Source organism: Rhodnius prolixus, unplaced genomic scaffold (assembly GCF_049639745.1).
Source record: "Rhodnius prolixus isolate KJV_2025 unplaced genomic scaffold, Rpr scaffold_3, whole genome shotgun sequence".
Taxonomy (NCBI): domain Eukaryota; kingdom Metazoa; phylum Arthropoda; class Insecta; order Hemiptera; family Reduviidae; genus Rhodnius; species Rhodnius prolixus.
In genome coordinates, this window is record NW_027411603.1 from 12,519,928 (window position 1) to 12,540,040 (window position 20,113).

Sequence of the window (20,113 nt, forward strand, 5' to 3'; positions counted from 1 at the left end):
ACTTATTCTGATTCATAGTCGGCTAGATTTTTATTTGCTTGAGTTGTTTCAATGTGCAGAGTGCAGCACATGAGTTTAACGAATTTCATGTAACTAAGAGCGCTGGAAATGACTACCTTGTTTAGGTGCAACGAGCCAGTCCGCCGTGGGAAGTGAAAGTGTTGAGTCCGTTCGTGTTTACTTACATCACTAAGAGGATCTAATTTTATTTTATAAAATGTTGATAAGAAGATTTAAATTTACTTTCTTTAGATAACAGTAACGAAATGTAAATTTTACGAGGTGTTCAGTTTTTCTTGTTTTATCAAATTCAGCCGCATAATAATTTGAGGATTTCTCCTTTTTTTTTTTTTTTGGATTACAACTTAAGTAAACACAGGTAATAATTTATTTTTATAGAACTATTTTATCACAATATATGTAGAAATGGTAATTAGTAAGCCTCTTTGTCAAAACCTAGAAATTCACTGTTTTATAAAAAGCAGCATCCTGCGATTGTTTATTAGCCTAAGGTAATCATGTTATATATTCAGACAGTTTAACTGAAATTTTAATAAACAAATGCTGTCAGTAATGCTCCATATTTCTACTTTTTCGGGAATTTAATTTTTATTAAGTCAAATACCAAATGATGAAATTCTAATTATTTTACTAAATGGACATCTAATATTTCTTAAATAAATAATATCAATGTTTTAAAATTTTGCTTAAAAAATATATACCATTGGATCGCTGGCTAAACTTGTTACTGAAGTTAGTAGGTGTACTGTACTCCTACACTATGATCTCTGTATAAGGACACCTCTCAAGCAACTAGCAGTCTTCAAGGTCAGCCAACCCAGTGGGTTGATCTTGCCCACGTAAAATAAATTTCAAATGTTTATAACGTAAATATATATTTTGCATTTTAATGGTTGAACAGTTTCTGAAAAAGCTGCAAATCATAAATCCCAACAGAAAATGGTCGCAATATCATTTTCCTTTTCAAGTTTTTCAACTCTTTTTTGATGAAATGATTTTAACTAATTGTTACTAAACAACTACATATAATTTTAAAGGACATTTACACTACTTTATAGTCTTGTTAATGGGACTTCTGCAGTTCGAGATCCTACAAATAAATTTATTTTGGTAAATTTGTCGCAGTGAAGTATGTGTTTCCGTCCGACACCGAATTATGGTTGGGCGTTGAGCCAGTCTGAAGAAATAGACTATTACTATTTACTTCCTTTATTGTATATTGTAATGTGTAATTCATAAGGAAAAAGATTCATACAGAATATAAATCATTAATAACATTTTTTCTTATTCATCAAACATTTTATTAACTCATAAATAAATCATGCTGATAAAAAAAAAAGCACTTCAGAAAATTATTTTCTCACTCCATTTGTTTTATTGTTTTATATTGCTTAGCACCTACCTATTTTATTTGTTTTAATACGTTAGCTGATGTAATAGTGAAAGCCTAGTTGAGAGCGTAATTTTGGCATAATAGTGGTGTCCACTTTTGCTATTAGATCAGTAGCAACATTGGACTTATCTCAAAGTTAGTTTGGATCATTAACATTTGTCTCATATAAGTAACTATTTAAAAGGAACATTACGACTAAATACATTTTAGCATTAAGTTTTGTAAACTCTGTATTCTAATCTTATGTCGTATGTAGTACGAATGTGTAGATTAAGCGAATGAAAAAGTTTAACAAAACGTTTTGTCAACTACCATACTTACAACCCGATAACTTTTATTCTAAACTATTTCCGAAATCATTCATTCCGTTTAAGGGAAGCTACATTGTCAAATCGTTTGATTAAAATGCTTTTGGGAAATTTATCTCATTTCAGATTAATCTCTCTAATACTAAAAAAACTTTTAAAAACTTAATGGTACATTATCCACTCAAAGGGTCATTCAATTCTTGCAAATTAATTCCCAATCCAAAGCGAGAAAGGCGTTTTGAAGATTAAAGTAATACTTGAGACAACAGACTTGGAAAAATTACGATTTGTTAATTTAACAAAATTTATTTTGACCAAACACCTAAAATTAAGCAACTATTTTTTTAATCGTAAATTTTTCACTATAATTTTTGCAAATTACACAGTTTCTAGCATTAAAGTCTCTGGAAATAATTGCAGTTTATAGGGTAATTTTAAACAACAAAAAAAAAAGAATATTTTAAGAAGAAAGAAAGTCAAGACACCATCGATATTGTCTTCATCACTGCGCCTCCAACCTCGTGTAAAAATTGGATTTTTGCATTTAACTGGTAAAATTTCAACACGATGTGGAGGGTGAAAAAAGAGTGTGTAAGGTGAAAAAGGCACAGACTAAAATGCCCTTCTGAAAATTACTTTATAGGTCGTTAATTAGGTTAAGTTTGATTCAGCCAAAGTTGATTAATGTAAAAAGTCTGATAGCAGTCCTTGGCTCAGCTCCTTAAGGCATAGAACTGCTTTTATTTAATTCTTTCCACGAGTAAGCTGCTGAACCCCCTCCAGTATGCAACCTTGACACTTTTTATCTTTCCGTAAATTAGTTCCAAATATAATTTGCAGTTTTTAGGTGGGGCAATGCAGGTAACTAGTCCACTCAAACCATTCTTTTTCATTTGGGCCTTATTGATCATTTTCATATTATGAAATAAAATCCTTAGCTTTCAATTTCTGTTATGTACGTGTTTGGAATAAGTTACAAAAAAAGTAATTTTAAAGTAAGAGCTTTTTTTTTTTCTTTGAGGCTTTGCAATACTGAAGATCAATTGTGATACCTAGTTTTGTTTCTTGAGAATATTCTCAACTTTTTTAGACCTATTGCCCACCATTAAGATTTTTTTTTGGTCGTCTATCGAAACTGAATTCATTATTGCAATCAACGGTTTCTTTGGGCGAGTGAAATAATTTGTTGAGGATATTAAATACGTTCGAACCCATCTGCCCTTATATTTACTCTTTCTAGGAGCGTCTTACAGCTCGCTGATCGCTCTCTTTCCTTATAATCGAAAGAAATTGACACATCTGTTAAATCCTAACTTTTTTTTTTTACATTGAAGCGGCAGGTAAAGATCGCCTAGTGGTGAAATAAAGGAATTTAATCAGGGAAATATTCCTAAGAAAATTAACTTCTGGTATCACTGAAAACTTTCAGAGCATAACAGATTTTTTCGTTAGAGATTTGCAGAGGACTTTTTTAAATTCACAACTGGCTGGGTGCCAAAATTTCAAAAAATTTGCAGATAGGCTTTAGTTCAAACAGTTATTTAGGCATTTCTACATCGGATAACAATAGAACCTGTTATCGCAGTACATCACAGTTTGGCGGACCTTACCTTCAACCATTCAAGTTCTGTAGCGTCTATTGAGAATAGTCTAGAGCTAGTTTCTTTATAAAATGTGTACATACCTACTTTAACTATGAACTGATTAATAAGTCAGTTAACCCTTAATATTTCAAATTTTTGCGTGAGATACAAACATGATTTGGTCAGAACCGGTAATGATTTAGATAGTGCAGTATAAATATGTAAAGTCAATTTACACAAATTGATGAATCAATCTCTAAAGATGGATGAAAATTCGAATCTAATTAGAATGAAAAGAAACAAGTTCGCTACGGCAGTGAAATCGTTGATATTTTTGACCATATTGATTATCTCTCAATAGAAAGAAAATCAGAATTATCAAATTTCCGAGAAATGATATAGGCACTCTTCAGTTTTCCATGCTTTAGCTGTTTGAGAAGTAATTTTCTGGCCAACTACCGAAGGAATGGAAAGAGAAAAATATCTCAGTTCTGTTAAAAACATTTCTTTGGAAACTATTGCTTTAAGAAATTTCTGAAAGCTCGTTATAGGCAAATAACAATTCAACTAATTATTTCTTATTTCTAAATAAATAATCAGTAGTGTCAGATGAATGCAATAAGAGGACGCTTTGGGCGTGCTTCTCACCTGATTTTTCATCATCACCACCTTCGAGCCGGAGTGAGAGAGATTTGTTCAGCTCAACTGTCAGGCTGGATGCGCTGTTGCCATACTGTAATGTTTGCTCAGCGAACGTATATGTCCCTAGTTGAAAGGAAACTACTTTTAACTAAGGCAGTTTTATAAACTCTAGAAAAATGAAAGTATTGCCGTATTTCTTGTCTGCCTAATGCCTCCATAAGATAATACTTCTTTTCTGTTTAACTTTTCCGCATACATTAAATGATTAATTTTTTGCAATTAATTATTCCATTATTATTTTATTCCGATGCTTCTTCAGCTTTCTAACGCCGGCTAACGAACTCGCTGTAAGTAAGGATCCTAACAAGTCTTGTTGATCAGGATTTAAAATTTTCCAAATCATTCTGCTATTGTTTAGGAGGACTATTTCTGCATTTACAACGTTAGAATAGATCCGATATCGAAGTAAGTTCATACAGCTTTCCTAATACAAAAAATGATACTACAAACTAAACAAATTGATGAACTAATGGTTTTCGCCAGAAGAGTTCAACACCTGAATAGCCAAAATTCCGGTCATGAACTTCTTTAATTGTCAATAAGTGACAACTATAAAGTTTTGTCTAGTAAGGAAATAAAAAATATATATTGACAAGACTGGTAAAGAATGTTCAAAGAACTTGAAACATCTGCCTAAAAAATTATTCTGAGATGAAAAAAAACAAAAAGTTTCCTAATTCTTGGTGGGTCAAAGAAAGGGCTTCTATTACTTAATCCTTCAATACAAAATACTGTTACGCTTATTTTTTATTGCCGATTGATTATCACTGAGCGAGAAACTGTAGGAACTTAATGTTGCAGATGAGAACATCATTTTAATCCAGAAGCAGCTTTAATGGGTCAAGGAGATCCGATAATGACGTCAGTCTTGGAATTACATGATCATTTTCACTTTATTCATTTTTATATTTAAATTTAAATGTCAATACAAAGATTCTGATTATTGTTGGCAATTATTATGACTTTGTGGTAGGGTAGTTTTGCCACAAATTTATTGTCATCACTGAATGAGCTTTCTGGTCCAATTGATCCATTAATGAGTCTTTTCTCGGTTACAAGTTTCCAGTCCCCGCTAGCCAAACTTCCTCCACAAATCTTCCGTCAACTAACACAAAAAAACCTGGTGGGAAATACTCATGACATTCTTCTTCTGCTATTTTAGAGTTTTAACAATCAAATTTTTAAAGAGATATATATATAGTACATTTCCAGCCAATTTAAGCAATTTCATCTATCAAGGATATATTTAGCAATGTGCAAACCAATATCTTTTTGCAAGTTCATAGTAGAAAGGCTGTTCAAATGTAACACTCAAACTCGTACAATTATTTAATTAAATTAATTAAGTCTAATTTTTAGTTCTGTGAGAAAAGTAAACTATCAAGAATAGTTTTTCCTCACAAGTTTTTATTTAAAATCAGTCTACACAAATTAGAAAGAAGGAAATTTCGGTTAACTGAGAAATATAAATTTTATTGCAAATAGAACAATTGACATTTAAAGCCTACTTTATCTGATTAGGATTCTTTTTCTTCTCTTTCTTTTAGTATGTATTTTTGTCCTGAACTAAGTGTTGAAATTGAATGTATATTATTTAATTCTGATATATTAATTTTTTTTAAACATCACATTTGGATATCGAATCTTTTGAGTTTTGTAATGTATTTATTTAATGTAAGTTCTCTTTTCACTCATTCCTTGTAGTTTCTTCGAGGAAAAGTCACTTTAAATTTATGCTGTTGGATCCTTTTTCAGCAATTCTCGTCCTCAGATCTTTGAATCCATGTCCTCTCTCTTCAGAAGAAAGTTGTCGTTTTTTTTAAAAAAGAGTGTATACTCTTCATAGTATCTATCTGACAACTTATTCCTCCATCAATTTTTTTATTTTCATCACAAAAAGCACAGTGTAAAAATGTTGCCACTCTAGAGAACGTCAGAGAATCTAAATCCTTACGATTTGTCTTAAAAAATCCTGAATGCCTATTCAATTATTTTGCCTAAATGAATCTGGTACTTCTTTGGAGGTGACTTTGAAATCCATTAACTTATTGTTTTTAAAAGTAGAATTTTGTGTTTCTGTTCGTTCGATCGCAACATAAGAAAGATTGTTTCGATACCCTTAGAAGTAACACTTACCTTTCTTTCAAACAAAACGTGTTCTTCGCATTAACTGAACTTAAAGGGATTCTTTTGAGGAAGTTATTTGACGTTTTTTTAATGTTTTAGCCTAAAAAATAATTAACTTCTTGGAATGATTTATTATTTTTAGAGAAGAAGGACAATCCAAAAAACCTTTGACCGTTGTGATATCTTGAAAAAATGTCTTCCAAAATCAGCTAAAATTAACTTTTTTATTCTTTCCATCGCTCTAATGTCTTCTTTTTTTCTTTCTTTTTTTTTAACTAGCCTCAACAGAAAATGCCTATTATTAAAGATCTCTGGTTCTTTAATTTGTTTCATATGAATTTGAGATGGTGAATTGTTTGTTAAAATTACAACTCTTTCATTTTCTATAAAAGTGAACTTTATTGTAAAATAAACTTTTGAGCTACCCACATTATGTTTCAATGCAATCTTCAGTAATCGATAATGCAATGGAGAAAGAAGAATGAGGTTTTTTTGAAATAAAAACGCATACAATAATCTTTCATCATAAAGAACAAGTGGGATGTATGAATAGAAGAATTGTTGACGGAGTATATTGTAAGAGATTGTACAACAGTTTTGTAATAATACACAGGTTGAGTTTAGGCGGGCGCTGGCAGATTGTTGCGCGTTGCGAACAACTATTTTAAGTTTGCCGCAGAGTGTGTGTGAGTGTATATGGTCGCTCCACTTTTACCTTCTCATTTGCTCGCTTTCATTTGAGAAAACTATTATTTGTCGACCATGAACAATTCGCCTTCTCTTATTTAGAGGACGGCTAATTAATTTACTCTTTCTTTTACTGTAAATAACATTAAGACCATGTCTAATTTTGTTCGCACATATCATGCAGATTGGTTTCTTTTTAAGTTTGGTTACTATCAAAGTCTACTTAATTATTAACTTTATGCCGCGCACAGACTACCAAAGAGTTTAAAGGAAGAGAACGATAAATTCGGAACATGTAGAGATGAAAAAGAACCGTGAGAGAGGACCAATAAAGATACTTCTTTGAAGTCCAAGAATTAACTTAAAAGATCAAGGTGGAATGGAGAAAACTTGTTGGATGTTGTCTTTGACAGATTTTGCAATGTAACTTTTGTAGACCAAGTAGTAATCTATGAATGATAAATTAATAAAACAAGCTATTAGATATAAAGATGGATTTGAATATTTTACTGGCATTAACACTATCTTCAAACGAGAAATAATTAAAATACTTAACTGTGGAACTAATTACAACTTAATATTGAGAGTATAAGGAAAATCGGTAATTAACTCTGCAGTTGAACATTGTTGAGCTGTTGTCGTTCCTAGAAAACTGGTCAGTTCCTTACATACTCTTTAGAAAGAACACTATCTGTCCTTTTCCTCATTTACCCGAGTCTTCACCCTTTTACACGCCTTGCACGCTTATTTCCTGACATTTCAGAAGACTTTGTTTTATCCAAAGAGAAGTTATAGTTATTTTTTTTTTAATTGAAAACATTTCTATACGAGGGAAGGGATTAGCGTATTGGATTCCCACGCGGAGGTCCCGGGTTCGAATCCAGCTGCTGACCCTTAGATTTTCTCTTCCTAGGAGTTTCTTACAGCTCACTGTCCGGTGATGGACAGTGTTGTCCGTAACGAGAGAACACTGTCCGGAGGCCGGCTGTACACTGAAAAAAACTCCGGGCGCGAATAACCTTAGATGTTGACGCGCCTTAAACATTAAAAAAAAAAAAATTCTATACGCATTACATTTTTGATTATAGCAAATTGTTAGTTTCTGAGATGACATTATTAGATTGTAGAATTGATATTTATGTCATAATTAATTTATTTAAATCCACACCTTGCGATGGTGAAATCAAACTAAACTTTAAATCCGTTAAATTAGTGGCCGATAACATGTTTTAGCAATCCTCAAGTCCTTCATTCTGTAAACTCATTCTATTTTTGCTAAATTTATTATCACTGTTTAAGTAGATATTTCACAATCTCTCCTGTTTTATAACAGTTTTAACGACCATGTTAACACAAATTTATAGTTTTTTTTTGTTTAAATAAAATGCCATAAACAATTCTATCCACCAGATGATATATCGGGGTGTACATCTCGCCTTTTTTATTTACTGAAGCATTTCATCCCATCATGTTTTTATGTTCCTATTACTTTCTACTCTTTATGTCGTCAGATATAACTGTCAGACGCTAAAATCTGTTCAGAAAATTTATTAACTAACATTTACTACTACTTTATTATGAAACTATAATAGTGTAATATAGAGAAATATTTATTTTTATATATCGCCGTATTTTTGGTTGTTGTAGTTGTAGAATGGAAAAGAGATATCTTCAATTACAACATTCTTCCGATAATAACTTATGGATATCAGATTGATCTGACAAACCAATACAGTTGAATTGGCAAAGTATTTGCCACCTCAACAATAATAAATTTCTCATCATTATAGTCTTTATAATAATCGTTCAATATAGCCCGAATTTCAAAATTCAATTGCCCAAACGGTTCATTCAACTAAAAGTCAGAAAAAAAACGAACACGATTCTTTACCAGGTTTTTTGTTGGTTATCAACTTCTTTGATTTCCATGCACTTGAAGTCTCAATGGTGTAAATTTACTTTGCATCGAATAAATCCCTGATATAAGTGACAGTTTCCTCTCTCTTTCTGCTAGAGTGTTCAGAAGAGCTGAACTTTTATTGTAGAACAACTTGTGCAGATTTTTTCTGAGATTGTCCTAAAGGCAGATTAGTCCGGCATTAAACCCACCTTATTCTTGCAAGTTACTGACAGTCCTTTAGTCTTGGCTAGGGGAGAGTAGTGGGGACTTATCAAGGCTCTAAAACTCCAAGAACGGTTTGTGGAGAGGAACCTCTCAATATAACTCCCAAGGTTCAAGTGAATAGACTCGGCTATCGCTGCATGCCCATCCTAGAGCCTTCCTAACTACATCAGACCAATTCAATTTAGGTAGCATGTGCTCCAGAATGGAAAACTTCCTCTAATCTCTATTACTTGGATGACTAGCAACTTCCTTTCCTTGATTTCTATAAATATTCAGTTATATATTATATAACTATATATAATGATCTTGACATATTTTCTTTTAATCTGACCTTTTTATCAAACTTTTAGATTATCATAGACGTTACACTTAATAATCGTATTTAGGTACTCTTTAACAGGTCTTTGAATGTGGTTATCTGACAAACAACAAGACAGCACGATCTAAATGCTCTTCCCATTCATCAGTGGAAGGCAAATGCTTATTTACGAGGAAACATTAAATTCAAAATTTTGCAACCGTAAACTTTCTAGCAGTAAGAAAAAAGCAAATGTAACATTAGTCATTATTGTCTAAAAACCAACAAAATCATTTTTGATCGTTAATCATTTTTATTACTTACATTGCGTAATATGAAATGAAATTCAGTTCATAATAATTATATTCTAAGACAAGAAGATGGATTTCCTTCTTTGAAATCTTCCCACATTTTAAACTAACCCTTTCTTAGTGTGAATTGATTTATATGACATGCTTCAACCATAAAAATTCAACAGTGCCCTTAATCATTTCTTTTTTAAAATTAAATTATTAAAAATTGCGAAGTATTAAAATATTTATTACATTTTTACAAATTCATTTAAGCTGCATCTTCACCATGATCAGTATTATGGAATTGTTTAATATTCCATTAATGTTTTACAACTTCTCACTTCCATAGCAGCCACATTAATCACACATTCAATCTAACCACATGATCGTACGTGATGTTATTTGATGAACTCATTCGTCTATAGATTAGGTGCCTTATCATTATTGAATATCCTGTACCAGAATTTCTTAGAAGTATCTACATCCTCTTCTTCTTCTTATTAGTTCTTCTAGCATCCTTTTATATATATATAATATACAATAAATCTTTTATAGCTTCAGGTACGGACACGTTTCTTATACTTCATGCCAACCTAGCCAGCCATTAAATTCCCGTCCTCCCACCCGTCTATAATAATCACTAATTTATATCTTTCAACCATATCGTTAATTAGAGAATTATCTTTCCCTCCCTCTTTTTTGTTTGTTGGTGTGAGCAAGGGTTCTATTAGTTTTTTTGTTCTTTGATAAGATAATTTTTATAAATTTGTTAATAAAGTTTTTTTTTTCTTGCGGGTATTCCTCAACTAATTTAAGGAACAAAATGAAAATTGTAATAAAATCTCCAAAGAAGTTTGGTACGACAAATCCTTTAGAGGAATGCACACCGTCGGGATTCGGAAAAGGGTGTAGTAGTGAAGTACCAGATACTAGGAATCTTTGAAAAAGTTTACCACAATGAAGGCTCTTGAAAGATGTGTTAATTTAATCTGGACAGGAGGCATCATTTCAGTCATTTATGTGCTCATGTCATTTATGGTGAGAACAATAAAGTTGTCAAATGCTGATGTCGAATGTCGCTAGATGCTCTTAACCCTGACAAAGAACCTTTTTTTTTTTTGGAAAAGCGGCTGAAAACCTTCGATGAATTACTAAAAAAAAGAAGAGAAAATTTAATGATGCAGCTCAGGTGTATTTTCTGACACAGCACTGGGTGAGAGGTATCTGAGACTCTAGAACTTCTGAAAAAGGTAAGCCTTGATGATGCATCTCATGTAACGAAAGCACAACCAAACTTTTTTAGAAGTGCAATAGTTTCTGGCGTTACGTTACAGTACAATTAGTTTAGAAAATTTCGGTAAGATAATCAATAAGATATTCGCACAAGTCAATACAGTTCCTAAGCACTTAAGACTTGAGTATTTCTTCCCCTTAAATAACCATTTGCCTTCCTCTGATGAATGGGAAGAGCATTTAGATCGTACTGTCTTGTTGTTTGTCAGATAACCACATTCAAAGGCCTGTTAAAGAGTACCTATTATTAAGAGTAATGTCTATGATAATCTAAAATTTTGATTAAAAGGTCAGATTAAAAGAAAATATGTCAAGATCATTATACGAGAGTAGAGAATCGTTTTCTCGGTTACTGGTAGAAGAAATATCCTCTGACCCTTTCCCAGTAAACAGGAACCCATAGGTAATACGTACGCTTCGAAATGACTGTAGAAAGATTAGTGGCGATTGAATCAATTTCAAACTCTGGTACGGAAATTATCAAAATCTCTTGCACTAATCACCTTACCCAAAAAAAGTCGTCCTAGACTTTAATCCAACGGTTTTTGAAAGTGTTATTTTTTTTTTTTTTTGGCGCATCAACAGCTGAGGTCATTAGCGCCCGGAGCTTTTTCCAGTGCACTGCCGGCCTCCGGACAGTGTTCTCTCGTTACAGACAACACTGTCCATCACCGGACAGTGAGCTGTAAGAAGCTCCTAGGAAGTTGAAAGTGTTATTAACGTTTAAACTACCGCACAATCAGTTTTGATTTGCAAGGGCAGACAGAATCTTGTCAGCTCGTGGGTTTGAACAGTATGATTGTGATAATACAACTCATAAGTAGTGGGAGCCAGTAAGATATTGATTAATAGATGCGATTAGGGTTGTTTAATAGAAATGAAAATTTTAAGCGAGAAAAGCCACTAATTGGGATATTTATAAGGCAACAACTGACTGGTTTTTTTTTTATCATTTTTTTTTTTTAATTTTTTCACCATTACTTCATCTCTATTGATAGAATCAAAATATTCTTTTTTAAATAATTTACAGTTATAAAAAGCTCATGCTGAGCGAGTTGACGTTACACTTATTAGTCAACGCTCCGGTAGAACATTAGCTTTCTTTGACAAGCTTCTGTCGTGGCTGCTTAAGAAATATTGCCACTTACACTCCTGAATCAGATGACGGAAGACTGTAAACAATTTTGTTTGACAGCATACAAATAGGTTTTGATCGGATGAGAATTCAAATTTACAGATAATCACGTGCGATCTCTTCTTTAGTCAGAGTTTTTTCTTTGATATATTTTTTTATGAATAACAGAAAAGGAAAGCTTTAATCCGAATTTATCATAAATTAACAAATAAAAATTTGACTAACGAAGAACAAAAAAGAACTTTTTCTAGTTCAGAAAGCTCCAGTAAAAATTCAAAATAAAAGTTCTGCACGATTGCAGTAATTCATCTTGCAAGGGTTAGAAGAAAGTACAAAATTAAGCTAAAATGGGGAGAAAAAAAACGGGGACATCAGTTTGTTTTACGATTTCCGCCTTCGCTTCTTTACAAATAATCCAGCGAAGTAAACAAATACTCGTTATTATCCTACCTTTCCTCTGCTATCATGTTTCTAATTAAGGTGCTGAGGAAATAAATATAAAAGACGAGGTGATTTCATTATAGCACCTTCTTCATTACAAATTATACAGGTATCTAGTGATGTGCTACAACGGGCCATGTTAACTCTGAGGAAAATTCTCAAACGTACGATTATATATAGATTTTAATAATGAAGTAGAAGAGTTCAAATTGTACCGTTAACTAAGGTTAGATTCCTTGAGTGTATGTATACTTATATTTGTGTATAAATATTTCTTTGTTAGCCTCAATTTCGGGAAAGAAGGAGTGAGATAAATAGAAGTATTTTAGAAGGATGATGGTTATAGCGAAGAGGATAGTTAGTTTTATATATATATAATTTAGTGAAAAGAAATAGATATTAATAAGGCGTGAACAATAGTTTGTTGGTGCACTCTAGCATGATGTTGTAGTACCGTTAAACAAATTATTATCCGGACAAGATCCTGCCCATCCACACCTAACCTAATCTCTTTCTTTCTCTTCGGGGCGAAGTAGAGGAGGAGGATGTGAGGTTCAGTTAAAGCGTGGGCTGACTGGCTCTTGCGAGGGCGTACACCAGGACTCCGACGCCAAGTAGAAAAAGAGCGCAAATGGAAGGAGAGATCATATGTTTTTTAATGTCCAAAGAGTATATCCTTTATAAGTTCGGTAGCCGTGTCTGTTGGAAAATATCTGTTGCGGTTTTAGCGGCCATGTGGTCGAGTTGGATAGGTTGTTGTGCTCGGACAACGCCCTCTAGCACGTCTTGTGCTACTCCACACAACCTACCTTCTTTTACATATAGTCATCCTGCCACTGGAGGTATTATCTAGTTATCTCTATATATTTTGCAGCCAATAAACAGCGTGTAGCTAATCGGCATATCTCCTACCCACTTCTTGAAGAAGGATATGAAACATGTTCGAAATGACCAACTAATTAATTTTTTTTAAAATAAACCATTGTAACGTCATTATTTTGTTAAACATATTTACTTTTCGTACAAATAATCATTATTTTCACAATGGCCACCAAAATTATTGTTTATTCGTTTTTGTTTTTTTTTAAATGTAGATATATATTTTTAATATATTCCCACAAATATGTTCTTATATTTCGGTGAAGGCTGCCGGTGAAGCTAATATTTTATTCCCATTGTTTTTTGCCTAATTTGGAACTATGTTCAAGGTAGTGCAAGAGCCGAACAATGTGCATCACTTAGTTTCTCATGTAGGTTGTAATTATTTTGTGTGTGTGTTTATAAGCGGAAAGTAAATTGAATAAGTTGAGCTTATAAGTTATATAATGGTGGCCAAGATAATCAGGTTGTTCAATGTTGGATGATTATTTTATAGTTTGTTCACGGTGTAACTGCAAGTCATGATTGTTATGACATTTTAATTTGTTCATGCGTCATGAACTTTGTATTCTGTTAGAATGAAATGGATTGTCATGAAAAACATTAGCTGTAATCACTCACATGTCATATTCTCTTACACTTACCTTTTAGCTTACACATTTTTTCAAACTCTTATTTCAATACATTGCTAACATTCTAGGTAATAAAACTGAACATTAATCAAAATGACCCCCCATCTCTGCTCAGAATTGGTCTTATTTAAATAAAATTTATGGATAGATGTACGTGGTAGATAATCAAAGGACTGGCCATAAGCCAAAAAAAAAGATCTATAGTAGCTCCCCAAATGGTAAATGGCGTTAGATGTGTATGAGTGTGGTGATGATTTCCAGTTCAACTGTGAGTTTGCTACATCAAAACAGCTGTACTCATCAACTACTTCTGCAAGCCCTGTGATTGTGAGAGTGTGAGTGTTTGGTGTGTCAGAGTAGATGCTATTCACTTTGCTAATCTTCGACACCCCAGAATCGTTTCATATAATTGCTAAACTTCTTTCTTTCTGTTGAAAGGAAGTTGAACTCAGTTGTTACCTTTCATCAAAGCTTAAAAACGCCCAAATAAAATACTTCTTTTACAATTGATCCATTGTTTTTTCTTAATAATTATTTAAGTTACTTTATCTTTTAATTTTATAAATATTTTTTAATAATTCACTTCTTTTTTTCCAGACATGACTCCGACACTAAGGTTTTCTGTTCTCATGGTAAGTAAATTTCGTTTATCTCCCGATATTTTTAAAAAAATATTGTATCGAAGTATAAATTATTTTCTGGAAAAGTGTATCTTTCAGTTGTTTAATTTTAGTGTAGGTTGTTAGATCTATATTCAAGCAAAAAGAAAAGTAAATGCCTACTTTTACGTGCGGCTTAACGTCCATCTACCTAATTTGGATGGAAATGACGGAAAATCATACTAAATATAAACATTTTAATTTATATTTTACATAATTGTTCACATCTTATAATTTTCTTGTAGCTCGTTTTTATTGATTTGATTTCTTCTTAATAGTTCTAATTAGGTACAGTTTATAGTAATAGAGTACTCACCACTTTGTGGATAATAATTTATTTCAATATTACCAATAACAAGTTATTACTAAAGGAAAAAAAAAGAACATGAAAACTGTATCAATCTGTTTGTTTAGAAAAGTTAAAGGCGAGCTTGTTTATTTGAATTTAAAAAAGCAGAAATGCTCTTTTAAACAAATTTGTTAAAGGCCTCAATGTAGACCTCTTTAAGTGTCTTGCAAATCGTTTATATTGTTGAATACTTTAAACAAAGAATCTCAACTTAAATAATTAATATAGAGAAATAGAACTGGATGTACTGATAACCATTTCCGGTAAAGCAATCATTTAAAAGCCAAATCTGAAATGAAGAGCTAGTAATATTCTTCAAAAATTGTGAAATGTTCTCAAAAACTACTTTTATTATTTATTTCGTTGCTGCAGCAAACTTCTTTTTAAAATTTTGATTTTCTTTAGAGAAAACTAGTATGAAACGTAAATGTTGGCAACTTCTCCCAAAGTGCGACTAAATGGAAGTCTGAGTATTACCTCTCCAATGGAGTCCATTAAAAGAAATTTTCCAGAAATAAATCAGAAGCGGAAGTAATTTTTTAGACTTGCCTTATTCCCCTGTCTGGTGTTGGTGCAGGAGTCAGCTTCCAAAACTCTTCAGAAGTGATGAATCTAAGGATAGAGGATCCTTAGATCCTGTGGACGAAGCTTCCTTTCAATTTTTCTTTTTTTTTTTTAACAACATCTAAGTTGTTTAAGGACTCACTTCATTAATTTTGTATGAAGAGTATTAGGTTTCATGGTTTATTTTTAATAGAGATCAAAATCGCACAAATTTTCAAAAACAACTCAGGAGTTGATTCTCTTTACGGATTCCCCTAAGTTTTTCGTTTCTGTACAGTTTGAAAAATTACTTATAACAATTTTAATGAATGAGAATATTATCAGATTGCTTCTGACATTGCGAATAGTTAACTATTGCAAGATTTTATCCTCCCACCTCACGTAACTTATTCTTGAATCAGATTCTTGATTTTCTAATTCTTGAATTATCACGACCTCACAGATCGTCATAGAATTTATTTATATCTGTTTTGACCTTCTAATTTTAATTATGACAATAATCACATTTAAAATGTAAAATTGATAACCGGGTCACAGTGAGACACTAGCCAGTCCCAGTCAGAACGGAAGGTACGGTAATCTAACATTAGGAGGCCCATTGAAGGCAACTAAATGTAAATTTGAAATGTCCAATTTAAAATTAATACGATTTTTTTTTATGAATAGGTTGGATATACAAACACCATTCAAACCACCTTGAGTTCCCCAGAGGATCCTTAATACAAATATGTCCGGTGAAACTTCAAATCAAAAAACTGCACGATCCAATCTTATGAGAAACAAAAGGAAATACAAACATACTGCTTTGATGAACATGTAAATAAAATTAAGATAACATCTGCAAATAGTTTCACTTTAAAGAGTAAAAAATTTATTGTTTTCTTTTCAGAAATTAATGAGTAGTCTTTAGTAATAAAGTACGTGTACAAAAACCGCAGAATGCGGTAAATTTGGCCAGTTATATAAACATTGACAACATTCCGATAAGGTGCTGGTGGTCGCATTGCTAACATACAGAAATGTAACTAAACTATAGCTCTCTAGTACTATATGCAGATTGCGCGTGATCGCCCTTATTATCTTGGGAAAGTTCTTTGATTTCATTTCAGCATCTCACTTTTCTAATTTTCGCTCTGATTCTTCAGGTATCTTCACTCTCCAATGTGCTACATGATATCAAATATGAATGCACATGTATCTTATTTACCATCCTATCTTACATAAAAGTGTGCACATTTTATTCTAATTTTTACTTTCTTCTTATTTAACACGATGACAGCGAAAGTTATGATGGAATAATGAAATTAATTGCTAATTATTGATGACATGAAAAAGATGAAAATAAAAACATTATGAAGGGATAAAAAATAGTGTTACTACGAGGATGTACGAGCGTTGTAAACTTGTGCAAAAAAAAATCTAATTTCTAATTCAATGAAATTGTTATTGGTACATTACTTGGATCATTCTATGTATTCACTGTATTACAGTGCCCCCCAAAATTTACCGAAATAATCGAGTGAAATTAATTATATAAGGTTCATAGTACACTAATGTTCCAATCATACGACAAATAATACTTCTAGGATTGCTAAGCACATACTGTTCTACTGACTTATTTTCTCTTAAATAATTATTTAAGAAGATTTTCTCTCATATTCTTCTTTTTTGAATTAGATATGATGATTAGAAAGTGGGAATGTATCGCGCAGCCCAGATCTATTTGAGCTATTCTGCTTCATAGTTAAACCGTTAATTCATTAAGATTCATTGAATGTAATCATTAAACATTTGGAACACACGTTACTTATGTTGCAATGGATATACCGTGAACGTAAGTCATTTAGATTGCAAGATCTGATTCACATTGATTTGTTCAGGTAATTAAAAAGAAATCTGGTATGAATGAACACACCAACGACTTCTATTTACCGCTATTTTTTAAGATTAAATTTACCTCAAATTAAGAATTTGACATCCATGTCATGATCTCTATAATAAAATGCAACCATTTAATTTATTTTCTCTTAAAGAAGTTTCAAATTATATTATAGACTCAACATTCGTTATGACCTTGCTCAAATAAAACCGTATGACGACTGGCTAGACTAGACAATTGTAGAAAATTAAAAAAAAATAACAGCAATTCTTAACAGTAACAAATCTTCAACACGGAACATCTTATTACGTCTGTTCTCGTAAATGTCATAAGGTGTTAGAATTCTCTGTGAGCATCTCTTTACAACATTTGTTAACTGCAGCCTCTCATAGACCTTTTTTCTAATAAAAACAATTTCGAATAAAAAATTTCAAAAAAGTAAAAAACTTATTAGTAAAATGGAATTTTGGTAACATATTTATGAATTTATCTTAATGAAATGTTTCATCAAATAGATTTACACCTTTGCAATATGCAACAAGTTTGAAGACACACGTTGGTGCTGTCTTCGAAAAATTCCCAAAAACTGAAAACGATTTAGTAAAGTAGCAGTCATTTTTTTGTTGACTGTATTGTCCTTGGACGTGACTAAAACTACATTAAATTTGCACATTCTGCTAAGTCTCGTTTTTCAGTTTTGCTGTCTAAAAAACATCCAATTTTTACTTGCAATCTGTAAAAACTAATTTTTCCTGGACAGGTTTCTACTTTGATTTCAGCGCCACAGTAGAAGAGCGGTTAGAAATGATGCTCGCAAAGCTACTATTTAATATGGTACTAGGTTCTATTCCCGTTCTTGAATTTTATTTAATTGTTAAAATGAGAACTTTATAGTAAAGTACTTTTGCTAATCGCCTCCGTCATCTAATCGGTAGTTGGACGTGAAGCCTGTCTGAAAAAATAGGCAATTACAAATTTGATGGAATTTTTATTTTTTAAATCCACACGATTATAAGTATTTCTCCTTGAAAATGGCGCAGGACTTGAAAATTGAAAAGTATTAAAGCAGTTTAATTGCCTTTACTTTACTTAGCTTGCAGGCGAAATCTGACTTTACCTTCTACAGTTACTTTCTCGCCGGCGCTGAAAACCTACACATTTCTATGTAACCAACTAATAGCTACATGTAACCATTTTGAAAGTGGTCTTTTTAAATTAAAAAACTGGCTCTTGATTTAGTGGGTTTATGTCACCCACGCAGATGTGGATTAACTTTCCATAATTGTACTTTCCCTAGTTACTGATTGCAATTAAAGGGGGAAAAAAAATGTGAAAACTGAAGTTAATTTTTTTAGCTGGAGAAAGATTTGGATAAGTTTCCACATAAGGTAACATACTCATGACATTCGCAATAAGACCCTAATCAGCTTCTCTTACTCACTAAAAGGACACGTTTTGAACCCTGAACATAAAATAATGGTCAACATAAATCAAACTTTTGACTTCTGAAAGTCAACATAACAACATAAATGGAAAATCGCAGTAAAGTCCAAATTCAATGTTAGTGCCAGCTCATCATAAGTAAGTTTCTGGAAAAAATTTAAGCGACAACGGCTCCAAGGTTTTTCTTTAAACTAAGTGTGGAAATTACACACTACTTGTAGAACAATTTACTTAGATCTATTTTCATGGAAACATTATTCCAGGAAAATAGATTTAAAGCAGTTTTATGAGTACGTGAAGGATAGAGAATTCCCTTCAACGTACCAATGAAATGGTCTCTTGACAAATAAAATTTTAACAGGAATTAATTATGCAATCAAAGCTTTAAATTTGAAGAAAATCAAATAAACGTAAGTCATCACTTAGTCAAGTTGATCGATGTTTCAAGTTTTTTGAGCTCTTTTCAAAAATGTATTCAATGATTTTTTTGGAAGATGAGATACTTGTAAGCGAATTCAGATACTTTATATATTAAGCGTAGACTTCATTGAGTAGCTAATCAATCATAATGGTTCACAACATTCTCTGGTAGATTTGAGAACAGACTTTACTGACTTTAATCTTCTTTCTTTCTTTAATCTACAAGCCGCTCATTAAAGAATATTTAATCAAATAAGTAGTAAAAAAAAAAAAATTGAGTGAGTATTCACACCGTTTTCTTTCACCAGGTAAGATCACTTGCAATATTGATTTAGGAACAGTGTAATTCAGAAATAGATATTTACGTTAATTTTGGAGGAATACCCGCTAATGTGATGTTACTTTAATGGTTATTGCACTTCATATCCTACAAGGATTTTTCTTGTTCCTTTTACAGTTACTTAAAGCAATCGTTACTTAAAAAAAAAATTACTTAAAGATAGTTATTTACTAGTGAATGGTCAATTAAACGGAAATTGTATTTCCAAAAACAAAAAACTTAATAGTTTTATAACGGTCTTCAATAATTCTCTTCATTCTTTTAAAAGCCGTGATCATTTTGACATACTGAGTGCCTCTTATTGAATATTACTTCTCAAATGTTGTAAATATACAGTTAGAATTTACTTATTAATATTACTGTATAGAGTTAGTAGTTGTAGTTCATAATTTCTGAACTAAAATGAACATTACGAGGCCGAGTAGGTGGCCTGTTTTTTTACAAGTTGCTTTGTTGTGCAATTAGTGGCTGTCCAGATACCGTGCCCTACAGACCATGATTAGTTCATAAAACCGGTCTTGTCTTGGCTGGAATTATTTTTC

General features: G+C 32.0%; 1 protein-coding gene across 1 annotated transcript in view; it reads left to right on the top strand.

The window, feature by feature from the left end:
* The first annotated feature begins 236 nt into the window (after positions 1-236).
* Positions 237-20,113, top strand: part of pio (zona pellucida domain-containing protein piopio) — a 46,881-nt gene continuing 27,004 nt past the window's right edge. The window contains exons 1-2 of the mRNA XM_074127432.1: positions 237-379; positions 14,515-14,549. Of these exons, the coding sequence (XP_073983533.1) occupies positions 14,517-14,549 (33 nt within the window). The 5' untranslated portion in view covers positions 237-379; positions 14,515-14,516. The remainder of the gene's footprint in view (positions 380-14,514; positions 14,550-20,113) is intronic.